At 62.2% G+C, this 16,651-nt stretch overlaps 2 protein-coding genes across 6 annotated transcripts; both read right to left on the reverse strand.

Annotated features, from left to right (window-relative positions):
- Positions 1-399: 399 nt before the first annotated feature.
- VIL1 (villin 1) lies at positions 400-7,069 on the reverse strand. The gene is made up of 20 exons (XM_086898230.1): positions 6,986-7,069; positions 5,901-6,004; positions 5,616-5,690; positions 5,290-5,486; positions 4,902-5,010; positions 4,532-4,642; positions 4,232-4,434; positions 3,688-3,766; positions 3,470-3,568; positions 3,225-3,378; positions 3,018-3,118; positions 2,746-2,883; positions 2,431-2,589; positions 2,172-2,351; positions 1,911-2,056; positions 1,671-1,815; positions 1,203-1,391; positions 979-1,047; positions 670-807; positions 400-577 (listed from the first exon to the last, which is right to left on the reverse strand). The coding sequence occupies exons 2-20, from the start codon at positions 5,973-5,975 to the stop codon at positions 464-466; spliced, it is 2,481 nt and encodes an 826-aa protein (XP_086754356.1). The 5' UTR covers positions 5,976-6,004; positions 6,986-7,069; the 3' UTR covers positions 400-463.
- A 2,019-nt stretch (positions 7,070-9,088) lies between these two features.
- Positions 9,089-16,651, reverse strand: CTDSP1 (CTD small phosphatase 1). 5 transcript variants are annotated; one of them, XM_086897599.1, is made up of 8 exons: positions 16,527-16,648; positions 15,755-15,960; positions 12,640-12,782; positions 12,377-12,478; positions 12,084-12,140; positions 11,509-11,601; positions 11,040-11,225; positions 9,089-10,905 (listed from the first exon to the last, which is right to left on the reverse strand). In XM_086897599.1, exons 2-8 carry the CDS (start codon positions 15,801-15,803, stop codon positions 10,777-10,779), a joined length of 759 nt encoding a protein of 252 aa, XP_086753725.1. In that variant the 5' UTR covers positions 15,804-15,960; positions 16,527-16,648; the 3' UTR covers positions 9,089-10,776. The 5 variants fall into 5 exon arrangements, with proteins under 5 accessions (XP_086753725.1, XP_086753726.1, XP_023786959.1 ...); XM_086897600.1 differs by having other exon boundaries at positions 16,500-16,627; XM_023931191.2 differs by having other exon boundaries at positions 15,755-16,651.

Raw genomic sequence — 16,651 nt, forward strand, 5'->3', positions numbered from 1 at the left:
AGCCCAAGTAGAAGGGAGATGCCCTCCTCCCGTCCTGGGTCCAAGGACAAGTGATCCCTGGTGTCCCCATAGGCACAGTGTCCCCTGCTTCACCTTTGGTATCACACGTATTTACTGCAGTTCAGGTGATAAGGGAAGGAGTGGCCCCAGCTGTATACTGGACCTTTAGCCCGGAGCTGCAGGTGCTGGGGTGGGAGAGTCCTGGCTCCCCGAGCGTGCCCAGCCTGTGCATCACTTCTGATCACGAGGACAAAGGAAGGCCTCAGGGAAAAAAAGGAGTTGAGGGTCCTCCCCTGTGCTGCCAGTCAAGACCTGTCTCTCCCTGTGCGCCAGCTCTGAACCAAATAACCCCCACACCTGGGGCTGGGCCTTGGGGTTGGAGGGGAGAGACCACAGCCCTATTTTCCAAACTCAGTTTTATTTACTAAAGAGCTGGGATTGTCCCTGTGCCCAGGCTCCTGTCCTAGAAGAGTCCTTTGTCCTTCTTGAGCTTCTGTTGTTTCCACAAAGGCAGGTTGCTAAAGGCAGAGCGGTTCATGCCAAAAACAGCCTGGAAGTCCGCATCAGAGAGGTGATCCTGAGGCCAGAGAAAGGAGATTGAGCTGAAGAACTGGGGGGGGGGGGGGGGCTTTCTCTTTCCCCTTCAGCAGGCCCCTAGCCTCATCTTACCTCCTTCCTGCTGGGATCCACGCCCTGAGGCAGGTCATCGGCTGAGGTGTTCACCAGCACATCCAAGGGGAAGGTCTCCAGTTTAGTGGGGACAAGGGTGGTGGTGGCAGTGAAGACCTCTTGCCTGGATGTGATCATCTGAATGGGGGGTGCAGAGTCACATCAGGGCCTGGGCCAGGGATGGAGGCACCAGGCTGGCTCCAGGTGTCTGCTCACTGGAGGATCTGTCCTTGGAGCTCCTTCTGCCACCTCCTGTCACCTTTCTGTGCCCCCACCCAGCCCAGCTGCCCTTCTCTTTGTGCCACTTACTGAGGTGAGCTGCCCAAGGCTGCTCTCATCGCCCAGCTCAGCTCTCAGTGTCTCGTAGGATTTCTTGTCCTGGGAAGGAGACAGAAGTGCTGAGTGGCTCAGCACGAGCAGGGGTCAGGCATGCCTTGCCCACAACACCCTGGAGATGCTCCTGGGGCCAGACCCACATCTGGTCCCTTCTGCAAAGGGACACCCTGGTCTTTCAAACCCCCTCCGTAACTCACGTCCCAGTTGAGAGGGTCCCAGGCCAGGAACCAGCCGGTGAAGGTGGGGGGCTCATAACCCTGCTTCACCACAATGATGGGGGTGTCAAGGTCCCGCCCACTGGGGTGGCTCCGCAGGTACTCCTGTGCCATCACTGCTGCCGCCTCCTTCTCTGACTCATTGGCGCCATTCCCAATCCAGAAGAAAACCTGCAATAAAGTTACTGTGTCCACCACTGGGGTGAGATGGAGCCCTCTGGGGACATTTTTGGAGGCACATGGGCTCGCTCCATGGGGAAGGACACTGGGAGTCCATCCTCAGCACTCCCTGGAGCAAGAAGGCTGGAAAAAAGCATCATGGAGCCACATATAGGCAGGTTTCTAGCCTCCCATCCCACTAACTGTGGCTGATGCAGGTCCCTCCAAGCCCAGGAACATCAACTTGTGGGATCAGAAGTCTGTCCCCCACTCCATGCTCCCCCAGCTCACCTGGTCCCAGGTGTCTAGTAGGTAAACATCACTCTCCTCCAGGTCATCCTGAGTGAAGTCTAAGATCTCTGTGGCCAAGAAGGTGCCTGTCTTGTTGGAGCACTCAAAGAGTCGGGGGGACACAGAGGGGTTCTCCTCCTGCAGCCTGAGAGGAGCCAATGTGATGGGAATGAGACTCACCCTGCTTGGGGACTGGTGGCCCATCTTACCCCTGGCCAGGGGTAGGGACAAGACTGGTACCTCTTGCTGCTGGCATACTGGGACTTGCCCCCCAGGGCCAGCCAGAACTCAGGTGGCTCCTGTCCTTCTGCAATCACTGGCTTCTCCATTTTGGAGATTATGTCAGCCACAGTCTTGGCCATCTCACGTTCATCCCCGCTGCAGCCCTGCCAAGTAAGCACAGCTGCTCCATCACTGGCCCCAGCCAAAGAGGAGGAAGAGGAGGTGGGGACAGTTGTCTTGGAGATGGCGGCACCCACGCCAGTGCCCAGCAGTACCCACCTTCCCATACCAGAGATAGCAGCAGCTGGGGGTTTTGAGCACAAAGACATCATTGGAGTTGAGGGAGGAGGCACGGGCAGGCACCTCGAAGGCCTTGGTGTTGTACTCGTTGGTGCCGTGCACTTGGAAGAGGCGTGTGGAGGGTGTGGGCTCCGTGCTGCCTGTCCGAGACGTGCCACCCTGGGGGACAGGGACAGGAGGTCACCACCGGTGTCACAAGCTCACTCGCCTGCCCATGCCCCAACATCCTTGTGCTCACCGCATACACCACCATCTTGCCCTTGAAGATGGCCATCAGATGGGCCGGCTCCTTGCCCATGGTGACACGGATCTGCACGGGCTCGTTGTTGTACTTCTGGTCCAGAGCGACGGCGTGGTAGGCAGAGGCGGCCAGCTCATCTGTGCTGGCTTGGCGGCCCTGAGCAGGGCAGAGGGGACTCAGCACCCATCACAGCCCCCCTTGCCCTCTTGGGAAGAGGCAATTCTCATGCTGTTCCCAAGGGGCAGAGCATCCCCAGTCCAGGGAGGTACACCCCTGTCCCCCACCCACGGGGCAGTGACCTGGAGGCCTCACCTGCCAGATGTAGATGATGCGGTTCACCTTGGGCCCCACAAAATAGGTGTAGAGCACCAAGTAGCAATCCCCACCATAGAAATGGCCCAGCCACTTCTTCTCCATAGGCACCAGCTCATTGTTCTCCACACGCCAGACCTGGTAGGACAGGGATATACTGCTGTCAAAGCTGGTGCATCCTCCTGCCCTGCAGACCCTGGACCCCACAGCACACCCTGGTATAGCAAAGGGGGTGCCTGAGAGGGTCCCACATTCTTCCATGGCCACCCTACCTCCACTTCTCCAGATCCATCATCTACCATCTTCTGCTGGGCAGCCATCTGGGGCTTGGCATGCAGTGTGGTAGCGTCAAACTTCACCTGCTCCACCTTGGCTGTGGGGAAGGGCAGAAGGGTGAGCCAAAGCCCTTGGGCCACAGCAGGTCCCCACAGCCAGCCCATTGCAATCCAAGTCCTTCCACGTTGGAAGGAGACACTCACCCACTTTGCCCACGGTGTGGGTCTTGCCCAACCCACTGCTCTGGTTGGGGAGAGTCCATTTTTGGAAGAGCTGCCTGAAGACAGCTGACTCGGACCCATCATTCTCTGTTTCCACACTGGTGCTCTCTGGATAGTTCTTGGCTTTGATGAAGCCCTGGTGGGACCCAAACACAGAGAGTGGGTACGGAATGCCTGGCACCCCAGGGAGCAGGCTATCCCATAACAACCCCTAACTCAGCACTCACCAGTGCCCTGCTCATCGCCTGCTGCTTCTCCTCCTTGTTGGCATTCTTGCCCTTCCAGACGAAGATCCTGGTACCTCCTTGATCAAGGATGTAGCAGTCCTTGAAGAAGGGGCAACAGTAGAAATTAGGACTTTAGGCAAGTCCACCAAATTCAGCTTTTGAAGGATTAAAGCTGCCAAGGAAACTGGGCACCCCCAAGCATCCTGTGGGTGACAGACCTCATGCAGGAGCATGTCTTGAGTTAGGGGTCGAATTGCCACCTCCTGTATGACCAGGTTCCCACTGGCATTGGAGACGCTGACAGGAGAAAAAGAGATGAAGAAAGGCTTAGAAACTGGGTCGGAAAACCCCATCCCCATTACAGGGTGATAGGGTTTAGTGGGGGTGTCCCCTCCCCATCCCCTTCCCCAGCCAGATGATGACACAGTGGTGTCCAGGGGCCCTCTTGCTGTGCCATGGTTTGTAGTTTGCCCTGCCAGGCAGCTCACTTGTGGCCACAAGGAGGGACAGAGGGGTGTCAGATGTTATGGGGCACTGAGGGGCAAAGGTGATGCTTGCACAAGAATCTCTATTGGGTACCAATCCTCTCAGCAACTGGGATTCTTCTTCCCATGGCACCCAAAGGAATTATCCCCACCCCTGCTGTGGCTTTGACCTTTCTTGGTGTCTCTCCATGGGGCTGGGAGTTGTGGGACATAGCAGAGATGGCTGCTGGCTCACTCTGGCACCATGGAAAATATGCCTGTGTGTATTTCAACTCACTGGTAGAGCTTGAGGGAGGACTTGAGTATCTGGTCCACTTTGTCATCAGGGATGGCCGGCTGGATGTCCCTCTTCTCACCCAGCACATGCTTAAGGACTTTCATGAGTTCTGGTGAGGCCTCCTCATTCTCACCGTCCACTACGCCCACCTTGGCACGGCCCCCACGTTCCCGGTCCCGGATATCCTTGGCCAGGTTCATTGCCTACAGCCAGGGAAGAAGGGAGAAGCCCAGATGAAGGAGAGGGTGGCTGGTGACCACCCTTCCTCCAGGAGGGGACCTTGGGACCCCCTGGCCGTACCCCCAGCCTCTCTTTTCGGTTGCTCTCAGGGCCATTCCACTGGATGATGAGCTGACCCAGGTCCAGCAGGAACACATCTCCTCTGTTGAAGCTCTTCCAGCTCATCTCCACCTGCAGCAGGAAGGGATTGGGAAGGGTGGGTGTCAAAAAGGCAGCAGAATGCCTGGATCCCCATGGCTCTCACTCAGGAATATTAGCCTCCAGCCTACATTCCTCCTCCCTACCCTGAGAGGGACTTTCTGGGGAGCAGTTGCTCCTAAGGCAAGGCAGCATTATCCCACATCCAATGTGTGCCCTGCTTGAAGGCAGCTCTGTCTGGGGGGAGCTTTGGCCTGATCCTGATCCAGACTCCACACATCCCATGACTCACCTCTCCTGCCGCCACATTCTTCTTGCCCTTGACATGCAGCAGTCGCTGGATGTTGTAGGTGTTTGTCTCCACATGCTTCATGCCTGAGGCCACCCCACCCTTCTTATAGCTGGGAGGGGATAGACACAGTGTCAGCCATGGGTCCCCCTCCTCACACCACTGGGGTCTCCCTCCCACCTCTGTGCATAGGGAGGTGTTTGGGGACCCCCATCCACACACGTGATAATGGATAGATGGAGCCCAGCTCCAGATCCTCCTTCTTCCTCCCCCACCTCACTGAGACACTGTCCCAGTGGAGCTGTCCCAATGCCCATGGGGGATGTCTCCACGGGACCCCTCCCCACTGTCACCCACCATGGGCCCAGGTCCCCAGGGGTGACCGACATACATGATTCCCTGCTTGAAGTAGGTGCGGAAGGTCTCGCTCTCGTGTCCCTGGACCTCGCGGTGCTGCACGGCCCTCGAGTCCAGGTGATCATCCATCTGGGTGGTGTAGATTGCGGCCGCCCCCTGCTCATCCTGGCTTGACTCCTTGCCCAGCCAGTAGTGGATGTCGTAGCTGAAGCTGCTCCCAGACTTGCGTATCTGCAGGACACCGGTCCCCGTTAGAAGAGCCCCTGTGTCCCCAGGCCACGCTGGCCACAGACACCCCTCCCTGCACCCAGCCCTGTCAGGGCAGAGCCCAGTTTTCCATGTGACCCCTGACTGCCCTACCGACAGCAGGACGTAGCAATCCCCCTCGTAGAAGTTGCCGTAGCTTTTGGTGGGCACTGGCACCATCTCCATGTTCTGCAGAAGGAAGGGAGACATCAACCCTGGTAGAGAAACCCCCACCCCAGCCCCATGTGCCCCACCACAGCCCACAGCACAGGGACCTGCTGGGTTTAACCCTGGATGCTGCACTGAGACCCCCAAACCCAGGTACTGAGGACACAAAGGGAGGATCTTCCCTCACAGAGACCCCCCCCAAGCGGCCCAGTGATGTGCCCCCATTCCCACCTCAATTCGCCATATCTGGATGCCCGGCGTGGTCTTGTTCAGTGTCCTGGAGACTTTGGCGCTGAGCTCCACCATGGTGACAGGTACCACCACGGCAAGGGGACCTGCCAGCATCGGCAACACCCTCGTTAATGGCAGGCAGTGTCATTAGGAGCTGGGACACAGCCAACCTGCTGTGCCATCTGCTTCCCTGCTTGCTCTGCAGAAAGCCCAGCTGTGAACCAGCCCTGAACAGAGCTGCACGGGGCGAGGGGACCCCCAGCTCCGTGGCACCAGGTCTGTGGGCACACAGGTGGGGCTGCCACCCTCAGCTTGGTTGGCACTGCAGCTAGTGGGTCCACACCAGGGCCCAGGCTGGCACAGCGCAGGGTCCCATAAGTGTCCCAGTGCCCTGCCCTGTCTCCAAACACAGGACAGGGCTGTGCAGAGCACCCACAGCGCAGCAGCTGCAGCTGGGTGACACTGCTGCACGGTGGCCTGCTCCTCCCCAGGACCAGCAGGAACTGGCCCTGCTCAGCCTTGTGCTGGCATGGCTTGGCATGAAGTGGAACAGCATGACATGGCCCCTGCTCATACACACACACACAGGTACACACACACAGCCTGCTTCAGACCCCCTGCTTCCAAACCCCCAGCAGTTCTGTGCCCCCCAGGGAGGGCAGATCCTGGCTCCACAGGGGTGCTGAGTGCCAGGGCTGCCGAGGCTGTCCACAGCCATCTCTGCCAGGCTGATAGTGCTCCTCACAAGCAGACAGATGGGCCGAGCAGCCAGTGTCAGGCAAAGCCACTCTGTGTACCCTGGCTGGAGGCTGGCAGGGAGTGCTGGCATTGCCCAGATGGGAGGACTCTGCTTCCCAATGCTGCGAAACCCCACCTGGCCCCACTGTGCTGCCCCACAAGCAGCCACATCCCATCCTTCAGACCCAGGGGGTAGCATCCCCCGCAGTACAGCCCCAAGCTGGGGCTCAGGTGGGTCCCCAAGCCCATCCCCAGGCTAACCTGATGCCAGGAGTGATGGCGGCCATCAGATGTGCTGTACACCCCAGTCCCACCCTCTGTCCCCTCACCCTACCCCAATCCCTCACCTTCCCTGCAGAGCTGGGTGCACAGGTGAGCGTACCTAGGCGGAGTGCTCAGGTGCCAGCACCCAGGAGACCTTTGTTCTCTCATGTCCCAGCCTTTGCTCACCATATAAGGGCAGGGACAGCCCAGAGTCAAGGTCCCCACTGCCCTCCAAGACTCTGTGGCACCTAAGAGCCCCGTTACTCATGGGGTGTTTCCCCCACCAGGTGCCATTACACCCTGCTCACAGGCTGGCTGTGCCCAGGGTGGTTCCTCTGCCCTCCCCAGGCCTCTTCCCCCTTTAGCCCTTGGTATTGAGTCCATGCTGCAATTTTTCTTTTGCACTCTACCAAGAAGTTCCATAAAATGATAGCAGTGGGCTGGACCAGGACATGTGGGCATCAGCCACAAACAGAGGTGCCTTGATGCCATGGGGATGGGCTTTGCTACTGTTCTTCACCCCCCAGAACCTCCCAGACACAGAGCACTAAGGCCACGGAAATGGGCTTTTTTTTTTAGTGCCTCCTCCCCCCAAAAAGGTTCATAAGTGACAAAAGGTCCATAAAGTGACAACAATATAGCACCATCTTCCTGGGGCGTCCCCTTCCCACCCCCTAACTGGCACATCACCACCCTGACCATGGGACTGTCCCCAGGCTGCTCACCCCCAGCTGGAAGCCTGGGTCACTCCCACTCCTGGCTTTGCCTCCCTGCCTTGGGGGTCTCCACACTCCCAAGGTCCTCCTGAGGATGGAAAAGGGGATACAGAGATGGGACAGGGGACTGGGGACTTGGGGGGACAGGGCAGGACAGAAAGTGGTGGCACAGCTAAGCCCTATGCCCTGTCCTGTGCCTCCAGACCCCAGTCCCAAGGGTTGGTATCTGATGACGCCCTTGATGCTGGCAGGGGGGAGAAGGGACTGAAGTGACTCCCAGATTCGAAGGTGGTTTTGGGGAATGACCACGGCGTCCATAAAGGTGGGAGGGGCAGGTGTCAGCAGCAGGCAGGTCCCCCGGGCTTCCTGTCTTGCTCTTATCTCTCCCGCAGCCCTGCGGGATTGCTGCAGCTTTATCTCGGCTGCCCTCTGAGCCAGCAGTCCCGGCCACAAGCGCTGCGGGCATCCCGCAGCGAACCCCAAATCCTGCCTGAAGGTGCCCCCCGCAAGGATCCCCCAAGTGATGACGACGGGCTGAGCCAGAACAGGGGACGTGTCGGCCACAAACAAGGGGGTGTCCTGATGCCACAGGGGTGGGCTCTGCTCTGCCCTCCCACTCCCTTGGTCCCCAGACCCTCCTAACCCTGCCACCACCCAGCTCCAACCTCCTGCACCCCACACGAGTGTCCCCGTGGAACTCTTACCTGGGCGCAGAACCCCCAGTGGGGCTGAGTTTTGGGTGGGGTGGAACACCCGGGTGGCCACTGTCGCCCTCTGCTCAGCTCCCAGGGCTGAGTCCGTCAGTGTGGCACAGGGTTAGGGGACCCCACGCCGGCCCCCGCGGGCTCACCCCCTCCCCTGGCCCCCCAGCCGAGCCACTAATGACTCAGTAATTAGTGCAGCCATCAGGGAGGACAGAGACTTCGTTAATGAGGGGAGGAACAGGGCCAAAGAGGGCACGGAGGAAGGGGGGCAGGCAGGAGACATTCCCTCCAGGAACCCAGTGGCTGCATGTTGGCAGCAGACTGCCTGGGATGGCGGGGGTCACAAGTTGTCCCCCAGCTGCCCCCCAGTCTATATGGGGAAGGTCTGACACCTCACTTGGAGTGAACTCATTTGAAGTCTCAAAGCTGAGAAGGGGGCACAGCCTAGGCGGTAAATTTACCCCCATCCTTGTTAAGGGGCAGGACACCCATCCCTGTGGCACCAGGGACATTTTCCCAGGAGGAGGGGGAAGGAGTTTGGATGGAGGGGCTGACCTCGAGCCTGAGGGTGTCCCCTTGGCACCAGGCAAGGGGAGACACCTCAACCCTGCGATCCAAGGGTGCTTCCCAAGCACTGACCTGCAGCATCCCCCACTCGCAGGGGACCCCGGGGGCTCCGTGTCCCCCCCGCACCGTGCACAGCCACCAGCGACACACCGGTGACACGCAGCCGTGCCCACGCGCACACACACACTCGGGACTACTCTTTCCAAGATGGTTTGACAGCTTTAATCACATGAAGGCACTTGGATCTGGTACCCCAGCCCTCCCCAGCCCCCCATGCTGCCTCTGCCTCCCCCAGCCCACCCAAGGGTGCCCAGGGTGGGGGCTGTACTCCTCGGGTGCCGCAGCACCCGCTGGGCAGCGGCTGTGCTGGTGCCCTTTGACTTGTCTAATATAAAGTGCTGAGTTCAACCCTCCTGGCAGGGCAGGGTGAGGCCCGGGGCTGGAGGGGATCCAGGGGGCTGTGCTGCACCACCCCCCAATCCCACCCCCCACCACAGGGCTGGGGGACCCCTGCTCACCCCCAGCATCAGGAGCAGGGCAGTGCCGGCAGGAGCCGGCTGAACAGCACCGGAAAGCTAAAACCCTTCACACCCACCCCCCAAATACTGCCCCGCTCCCTTCGCTGGCACAGCGGTAAAAAGGCACCCATGATTTTTTGGGAAACCATTGCTTTTCCCTCTAAAAAGATATGAGGCATTGTCCATACTGTGACATTAAAAAAGGCCTGGCTGAGCTCGGTCCCCCCAGAAAACCCTCCCTGAGAGCCCCCAGACCCTCAAAGCTGGGGGACACCCTGGCACGAGTCCAACCCCACGGGGGTCAGGTTAACCCCAGGCTACAGGGGGGACTGCAGTGTCCCCCACCCCCTCCCAGCTGGGGGACTGGGGCTGGAGTAAGGCTGGGAGTGGCACATTAAGGCTGGTGTGGGGGTCCCTCTCTCCTAGGAGTGGCAGCCTTTGGTGAAGCTGCAGAGGGATATGGGGTGGGGATGTGCCCCCCCCACCCCCCATGGGAGGGGACCCTTCTGTTGGTGACTAGAGTGGCTCCCAGTGACACATTGTAACTGGAGAGGGGGGGAGGCCACCTTCCCCCTAAAATGAGAAGAAACGGAGGTTGGAGGAGGCGAGTAAAGAGCCACCCCCAGTCACACCCCTTGCAGGGCTAAGGGGGAACAGAAACACGGTGTCCCAAGGCACGTGGGAGGCGTTTGTGCCCAGGGGCTCAGCCCTGAGGCTGGGCTGCCCCTACAGAACACAACCCCTAGGTGGGGGCAGAAGGCATGAGGAGAGGCAAGGACATGCCCCCCCCGAGGTGATCAGCTGCACCTAGGGCAGAGTTAAGGGTATGGTGGCAGTCCTATGCACCGAGGCCAGTAAGACTCCCTGCTTTTTTGGAGGGTGGCAAGGTGTTAACCTGTCCTGTAGCCCTGCCAGATAGGGGCCAAGGGCTGCCAGCCACCCAGCAGGCAGTCTGGATGGAGGGATCTAATCCTCCCAAAGGCAGTGGAAAGCAGCAGCTGCTGACCCCGCCCCCCTCCCCAGTCGGGGGACAGAGGGAAAAAGGACCTGAGAACCGTTTCGTGGAGGGAGACACAGTTTGGGGGGGGAAGGGGGCAGGGGCTGGGCACTGGGGGAGGATGGGACCCCCCCCCAAATAGGTCCTCAGCACAGCAAGGCAGTGGGTCACCCATGGCCCCCCTTCTCTGAGAAGGGGGGCACCCAGCTTCCTGGCGGGGCCACCCACATCTCCCACCACCAGCAGGCACAGAGGGCACCCACGGGGCTGGGGAGGATGATGCGGGGCACACCGGGACCCTCTCTCCCCCAAAATAAGGCACCTGGCTCCCCTGGTGGTGCCCCTTTGCAGCACCCGGAGGTGGGGGGGCCATTAGCTGTTAGTCCGCTGCTTCTTGAGCACTGCGTACACGTCCTCCACCTTGCTGAGCCTCTCGAAGAAGGGCAGCAGGTCCAGCAGTTCCGTGTCCGCCATGTTATCGAACCAGGAGGCCACCGGCACCTGCAGGTGGCACAGGGGACAGTGGCACAGGGGACAGTGGCACAGGGGACAGCGGCACAGGGGACAGCGCTGAGAGATGGTCCTACACCACATCCCCTCCAGGCCCCGCCCAGCCTTGCCCTGCCGGTACGTACGGCGTTATCAGGGTGGAAGATGTAGGATGCGGGAGAGTTGTCTACGATGATGATTCGGCGCAGGTCACGGCCCAGGCGGCTCAGGTCCTTCACGTAGTTGCCGCGATGGAAAACACAGGATTCCCGGAAAAGACGTGCCCGGAAAGCCCCCCATTTATCCAGCAGGTCAGCCACAGGGTCTGCATACTACAGGCACAGGAAGGGGGTCACTGTGATGCACCGCACCCCCGTGCCCACCCCACAGCGACAACGGCATCCGGCTCCCCACTGGTGCCAGGTCTCACTGTGCCTCAGTTTCCCTGGCCAGTGCCTTGGAGGGATGAGTAGGGAGGCTGCCGAGTGCTGGTGCTGCCAGTGGGTATACAGGAAGGCCAGTGATGCCTGCAAGGTGGGCAGGCAAGGGAGCTGTGCCAGACAAGGGGTGTCTGGGAAGGGGTGGGCGATGCCAGGGCAGGTCAGGGGCACCCACCTTGGCCAGGCTGGCAGTGAAGAGGACGCACTCGAAGAGCTCGCCCATGCGCTGTAGGAACTCGTCCACGTGTGGCCTTTTGAGCACGTACACCTGTGGGCACGGACAGAGGGGCAGCGTGCTGCTGGCACGGGCTATGGCTCACCCAGCACCCCCGTGTCCTCCCCAGGGGACACCTGTGTCCCCACACCCAGCCGCCGAGCGGCTCCCTGGCCGGACCTCAGGGGAGCTGCCTGTGCGGGCTGGGGGATGCCATGGCCCCACAGGAATGTCCGAGGTGAAGTGTCTGGCTGGCTCCAGAGCCAAGTAACCGAGAACAGGCTGACTGCCCAGACCACAGCCTATCCTGGATTACTTGAAACCGGGGCTGGCCACTGCAGGAGGGCACCATGCCAGGACACCCCTCACCTCCCTGCCCTGCGATAAGACACGCACCCAGCTCTGCTCCACAACGTGCCAAAGCTGGTGCCCTGACGTTGCCCATTACCCCCTGGTGCAGAGCACTGGGATGGCTCCTGGTCCTCAGCGGGGTGGAATGATGCCCCCCTCCCACCAGGCCCCCACGCCGCTGTTACCTGGTGCATGATGCCATCGATTTCCACGGGAATGATGAAGTCAGCGTTGTTCACTGGCTGGGGAAGGGCACACCAGGATGAGCACGGGGCACACCAGGCACCCCCTGCCCAAATGCTGCCTGCCCTCTGCTCACAATGCACCCCTGCCAGCCCCGCAGCCCCTTCACAGGGACACCCCAACTGACCCAGCTGGGCTATGCTGGGTGCCGGGCATCACTTTGTGGGAAAAGGGTGGCAGAGCAGGTAGGGGAACGTGTGTCAAGAGGTGTGGGGTGGGCCAGGGTGTCCCCCACCTTGAAGGAGCTGTGCACCAAGGTCTCATCCAGGTCGATGACCACGCAGAGCTTGCTGGCATCCTGCGGCTTGATCTCAGGCAAGAGGTGCTTGACAGCAGCCTGCAGCAGGGGAACACGGGTCAGCAGGGTAGCAACAGGGTGGCCAGAGGGGGGTACTGGGAGAAGCGACTGTCCAGGCCCCAATCCTGGCCACACAGGGGAGGTGCAGGGGATGCTACTAGCCCTTCTCTGCCAGTGCCAGGCTGGGGCTGTGGGGTTACCTTGGGCAGTGCCCCGTTCTCCTCCACCAGCAGCGGTGCGCCAGTGGTGCCAGTGCAGGGCTCGCCTTCATCACGGCACAGGCAGCAGAAGAGGGACTGGAGAATGCTGCGGCTTCGAGGCTTCTTGGCAGGGGTCTGGGTACCTGCAGAGGGCACAAGGGGGGTGAGGGGTACCCCGGGGTTACTCTCAGCACAGAACTGGGGGCCAGGTGAGCCAAGTTTGGGTGTTGCCCCAGAGCCCCCGCGTCCTTATCAGATCCCGACACCCATCCGGTCGGTCTTCCTGCCAAACAACGGTGCCAGGGCAGTGTCGCTGACACCAGTGCTTGGTGACCACCCACGGCCCCTCGCCCTGCACACCCCACTCCACCAGTCACCCCCGCGGGCCGCCCCGGCGTGGCCGGAGACCCTACAAGGAGGGCGCGGGGCTGAGCCCGGGGGCAGCCGTGGGCCCGGGGCCGGTCCCGCTATCCCCGGGGGGCACGGCCCTGCTCGGGGGGGTGGGTATGGGGCGGGGCCTCAGCGAGGGAGGCGGGGCTTACGCTCGTTCTTTTCCCCGCCCCCAGACAACTCCCTCTTCTCATTGGCCGGCTCGAGTGCACCGGAGGAGAGAGGCCAATCAGAGAGAAGCGCCCGCCCCTGGGCGCCGTTCCCGCAGTCCCCATTGGCGGAACGAGGGGAAACTGAGGCAGAGGGGTTGCTCCTGCCCACCCCGTGCCCCAGGGGCAGCGCGACGGCTCCAGCCCTGGCCCCACCGGTCCCGGGGCCGGGTCCTACCGCAGCCCGGGCCGGGGCTGCACCCCGCCCTGGCTGTCACCCCTTCAGGCGGGCCAGGGCCCCGAGCCCTGTTGTGGGGAGCCAGGGGGGCAGGAGCTCCCCACTGGGGACGGGGCCCGTTCCCACGTTTGCTCCTCCCGGCCCTGGCAGCTTCCCAGGCCAGGGTGACGAGCGGCGGCCACCGACAAAGCCCCTCCGCGGGGTGGAGGGGACGCGGGGTACGGGACGCCGGCGTGCAGCAGTGCGCCCGGCGCCCTTCCTGCCTCCCATCCCCGCCGCAGCTGCGCGCACCCCTCGCCCGGCTCCGCAGGAAACAGCGCAGATAATCCAAGCGGCGCCCCGAGCCTTGCAGGGCACCGCCGGGCTCCGAGGGGGACGGACCACGGCCCCCCGCGCCCGGGCGGGTGCAGACAGCCCCGCTGGCTCCGGGCTGCAGCCCCGGCGCATCTCCCCAGCCCTGGGCAGCGGGATGCACGGGGGCGGGCTGAGGCGGCGCGCAGCTCCTCACACCCTCCAGGAGCAGCCCCCGCAGGCCCCCCAACCCCCCGGGGACCTCCCCCTCTCCCCTCCGCCGCACAGGAAGGGGGCGAGGGGGAGTAGCGTCCCCCTCGGCGTTACCTTTCTCCTGAAGCGGGGCGCTCCCCTCCTCCCTGCTAACCTGGGCGATGATGGACTGGTGCTCCATGGGCGCCGGGGAGGGGGGGTGGGAGGGGGCGGCCCCCCCCGGCGCGGCCCCCGGGGGGGGAGGCGGGGCGGGGGCCGGCGGCGGCGCGGGGCGGCGGGCGCGGGAGCGGCGCCGCGGAGGAAACTTTGTTACAACATGGAGTTTCCTCCGCCCGGGCTGGGGCTGCAAACATGGATCCCGGGCGCGGTTTCAAGGAACCCCTTAAAAGGGCAACGACAGCGGGGGGGGGCCCTCCTCCTTCTCCCTCCTCCTCCTCCTCCTCCCTCCTCCTCCCGGCACCCGCGCGGCCCGGCAGGAGTGAGGGTCCTCGCCGAGCCGAGATTGGGACCGAAACGGGGAATGTTCTGTGGTTTGGCTGGGAAGAGAGCACTCTCGCTCCGTGGTGACCGTGCACGGGTCCCCGACACTCCGCCGGGCTCTCCCACACTCCCCCGCCCCGACCGAGAGAGCGTGGAGAGGGGGATCAGTCCTTCTGTCGCCCCGCATCCAGCTGGCATCCCGGGGATCCCTCCGGCATGTGAACGCGTCCCCCTGGAGCAGAGAGCCTGGACTAGCGGCTCGGGGCTGGGGGTCCCCATTCCCCCCCGAGGGCATTGCCTGCACAGGCCAGCGGTGCGCGGCAGAGGTGCTGGGGGGCTGCGCCAAGAACCGCCGCTCTTTCCTGTCCTTCTTTCTCCCGCAATCCCCCGATTATCTGCGCAATTAATAAGTCTGTGTTATCAACACATACACCTCCCCTCACAATTCCTTCCCTCCTGCCTTCGGCGGGGAAACGGGGCTGTTTCCAGCCACTTTCTGAAAAGCAACTCTCGCCGGGAGCTGGTGGATGGCACAAGTCCCTCAGAGGAAACCCGCCCCCCAAATGCAGCATCCTGCAGCCCCCTCCCCTCGCTGGCGCTGCGGGGCTGTGCCCGCCGTGCCCCCCAAGCCCGCCCAGGCAGCGGGAGGGGCCCTGGCCCGGCAGGAGATGCTGTGCGCTCTGTCAGCGCTGCCTCGAGGGTGCAGCAGGTTGGAAATTTCCCGTCTCAGCTCATTGGAAGTCTTTCCACCTCTCCCACCTGCGGACTGGGAACTTCAGGAGCTGAGGTCGCCTTTTCTGGCCCAGTAGGGACCAGGGGCAGAGATGCGGGCGGTGGCAGACCCCGGTTACCGCTCTATCCCCCGGGGCTGAGCCGACACGGCAGGGTGGGAGCAGCCCCTGGGAAACAGCGCTGGGAGGGGGACACGTCCCACCCTGCAGCGTGGGGCACAAGGGGACACGACACCTGCCTCCAGGTGACCGCGCTGGGAAATGGGGTCCGGGACTGGGAGGTGCCGCCACAGAGAACTGCGATGCTGCGGGGCTGGCGGGATCCTGGCAACACAAAAGCCAATTTATACCTGCAGTTCCCGCACTCTGGGTTCCACGTGGAACATCCCGGCACCACGTGTCCCCGGGGAGCCGTGGAAGGGACCAGCTGCTGTTGGGAACCGGGACGCTGCATCCTGCCACCCCCTCCCACGGTTCTGATGGCAGGCAGCGGCTGTGCCTCAGTTTCGCTGCCCCTCCGCAGTACGGCAGCCAGCTCCCACATCAGGCAGACACCGCTGTCTCCTGGCCCAGCAGGAGGAAAGGAAGAGGTTGTGCTTCCTCTTCTATTATTTTGGACTGACCTTTGTATTCCTTTATCCCAGGTGGAACTGGACAGGATGTCTGCCTCATCCCCAGCAACTGGCTGGGCTGGGCTGGGCTGCTGGAGGATGCTTTCTGTGGGGACAGCTGCAAAGGCTACACACTTGTCCCGTCCAGGACCCCTTTGGCTGCATCCTCCTCCTCCTCCTCCTCTCTCCCTGCTGAGTCCAGCCAGGCCCTGATAGTTCTCCAATGAACACAATTAGAAAAGTCTCTGGGCCAATGCCTGCAGCAGTAGTTGGAGCACCACTTCCAGTTCCACTGCCTGCTTGGAGGCAGATTGGACAGCTGGGGAGCTCAGGGAGACCCTGTCCCTGTCCTGGGGCTGTGGGACAAGCCCAGGCCAAGAGTAGGCAGAGCCCAGCTGGATTGTTTGGGCTGCGGGGTACAGGCACAAGAGCATCAGGCTCCCCTCAATCAGGCACTCAGGGACCCCTCTGTCCCAATCCACTGCTCTTAGACTGGGGTCCTGGATGCTTTTCCCTGTTCCCCAGCATAGCCTTGGCCCTGGAAACTGTACTCCACCAAGAGCTGCCCTATAGCCAAGGGACCGCTTGGAGTGGGACACTTTTTCCTAAGGATTGGGTGGAGGCAGGTGTCCCTGGGCTGATGGTGCTCTGGGCTGCAGGTCCCAGCTGGAGAATAGCAAATCCCACAGGCATAACCCTGCAGACCCCAATCCCCCCAGCCTTCTGCCCGCTGAGGACCACCCCGATATCCCCCTACCCCTCGGTGGCACCCCAAGGCTTGTACCCCCGGGCAGGTGCACCCCGAGCTCGGAGCGTGTCCTGCTCCTCCTCCCGCGGCTCGGGTCGGCTGCGCCCCCGCAGGAGGGGGAGCCCCCGCCTTTCGGTGGGCCCCACAGCCCTGGCCCCTCC

This window comes from Cyanistes caeruleus, chromosome 7 (assembly GCF_971803275.1).
Source record: "Cyanistes caeruleus chromosome 7, bCyaCae1.hap1.1, whole genome shotgun sequence".
In the NCBI taxonomy this organism is placed as follows: Eukaryota; Metazoa; Chordata; class Aves; order Passeriformes; family Paridae; genus Cyanistes; species Cyanistes caeruleus.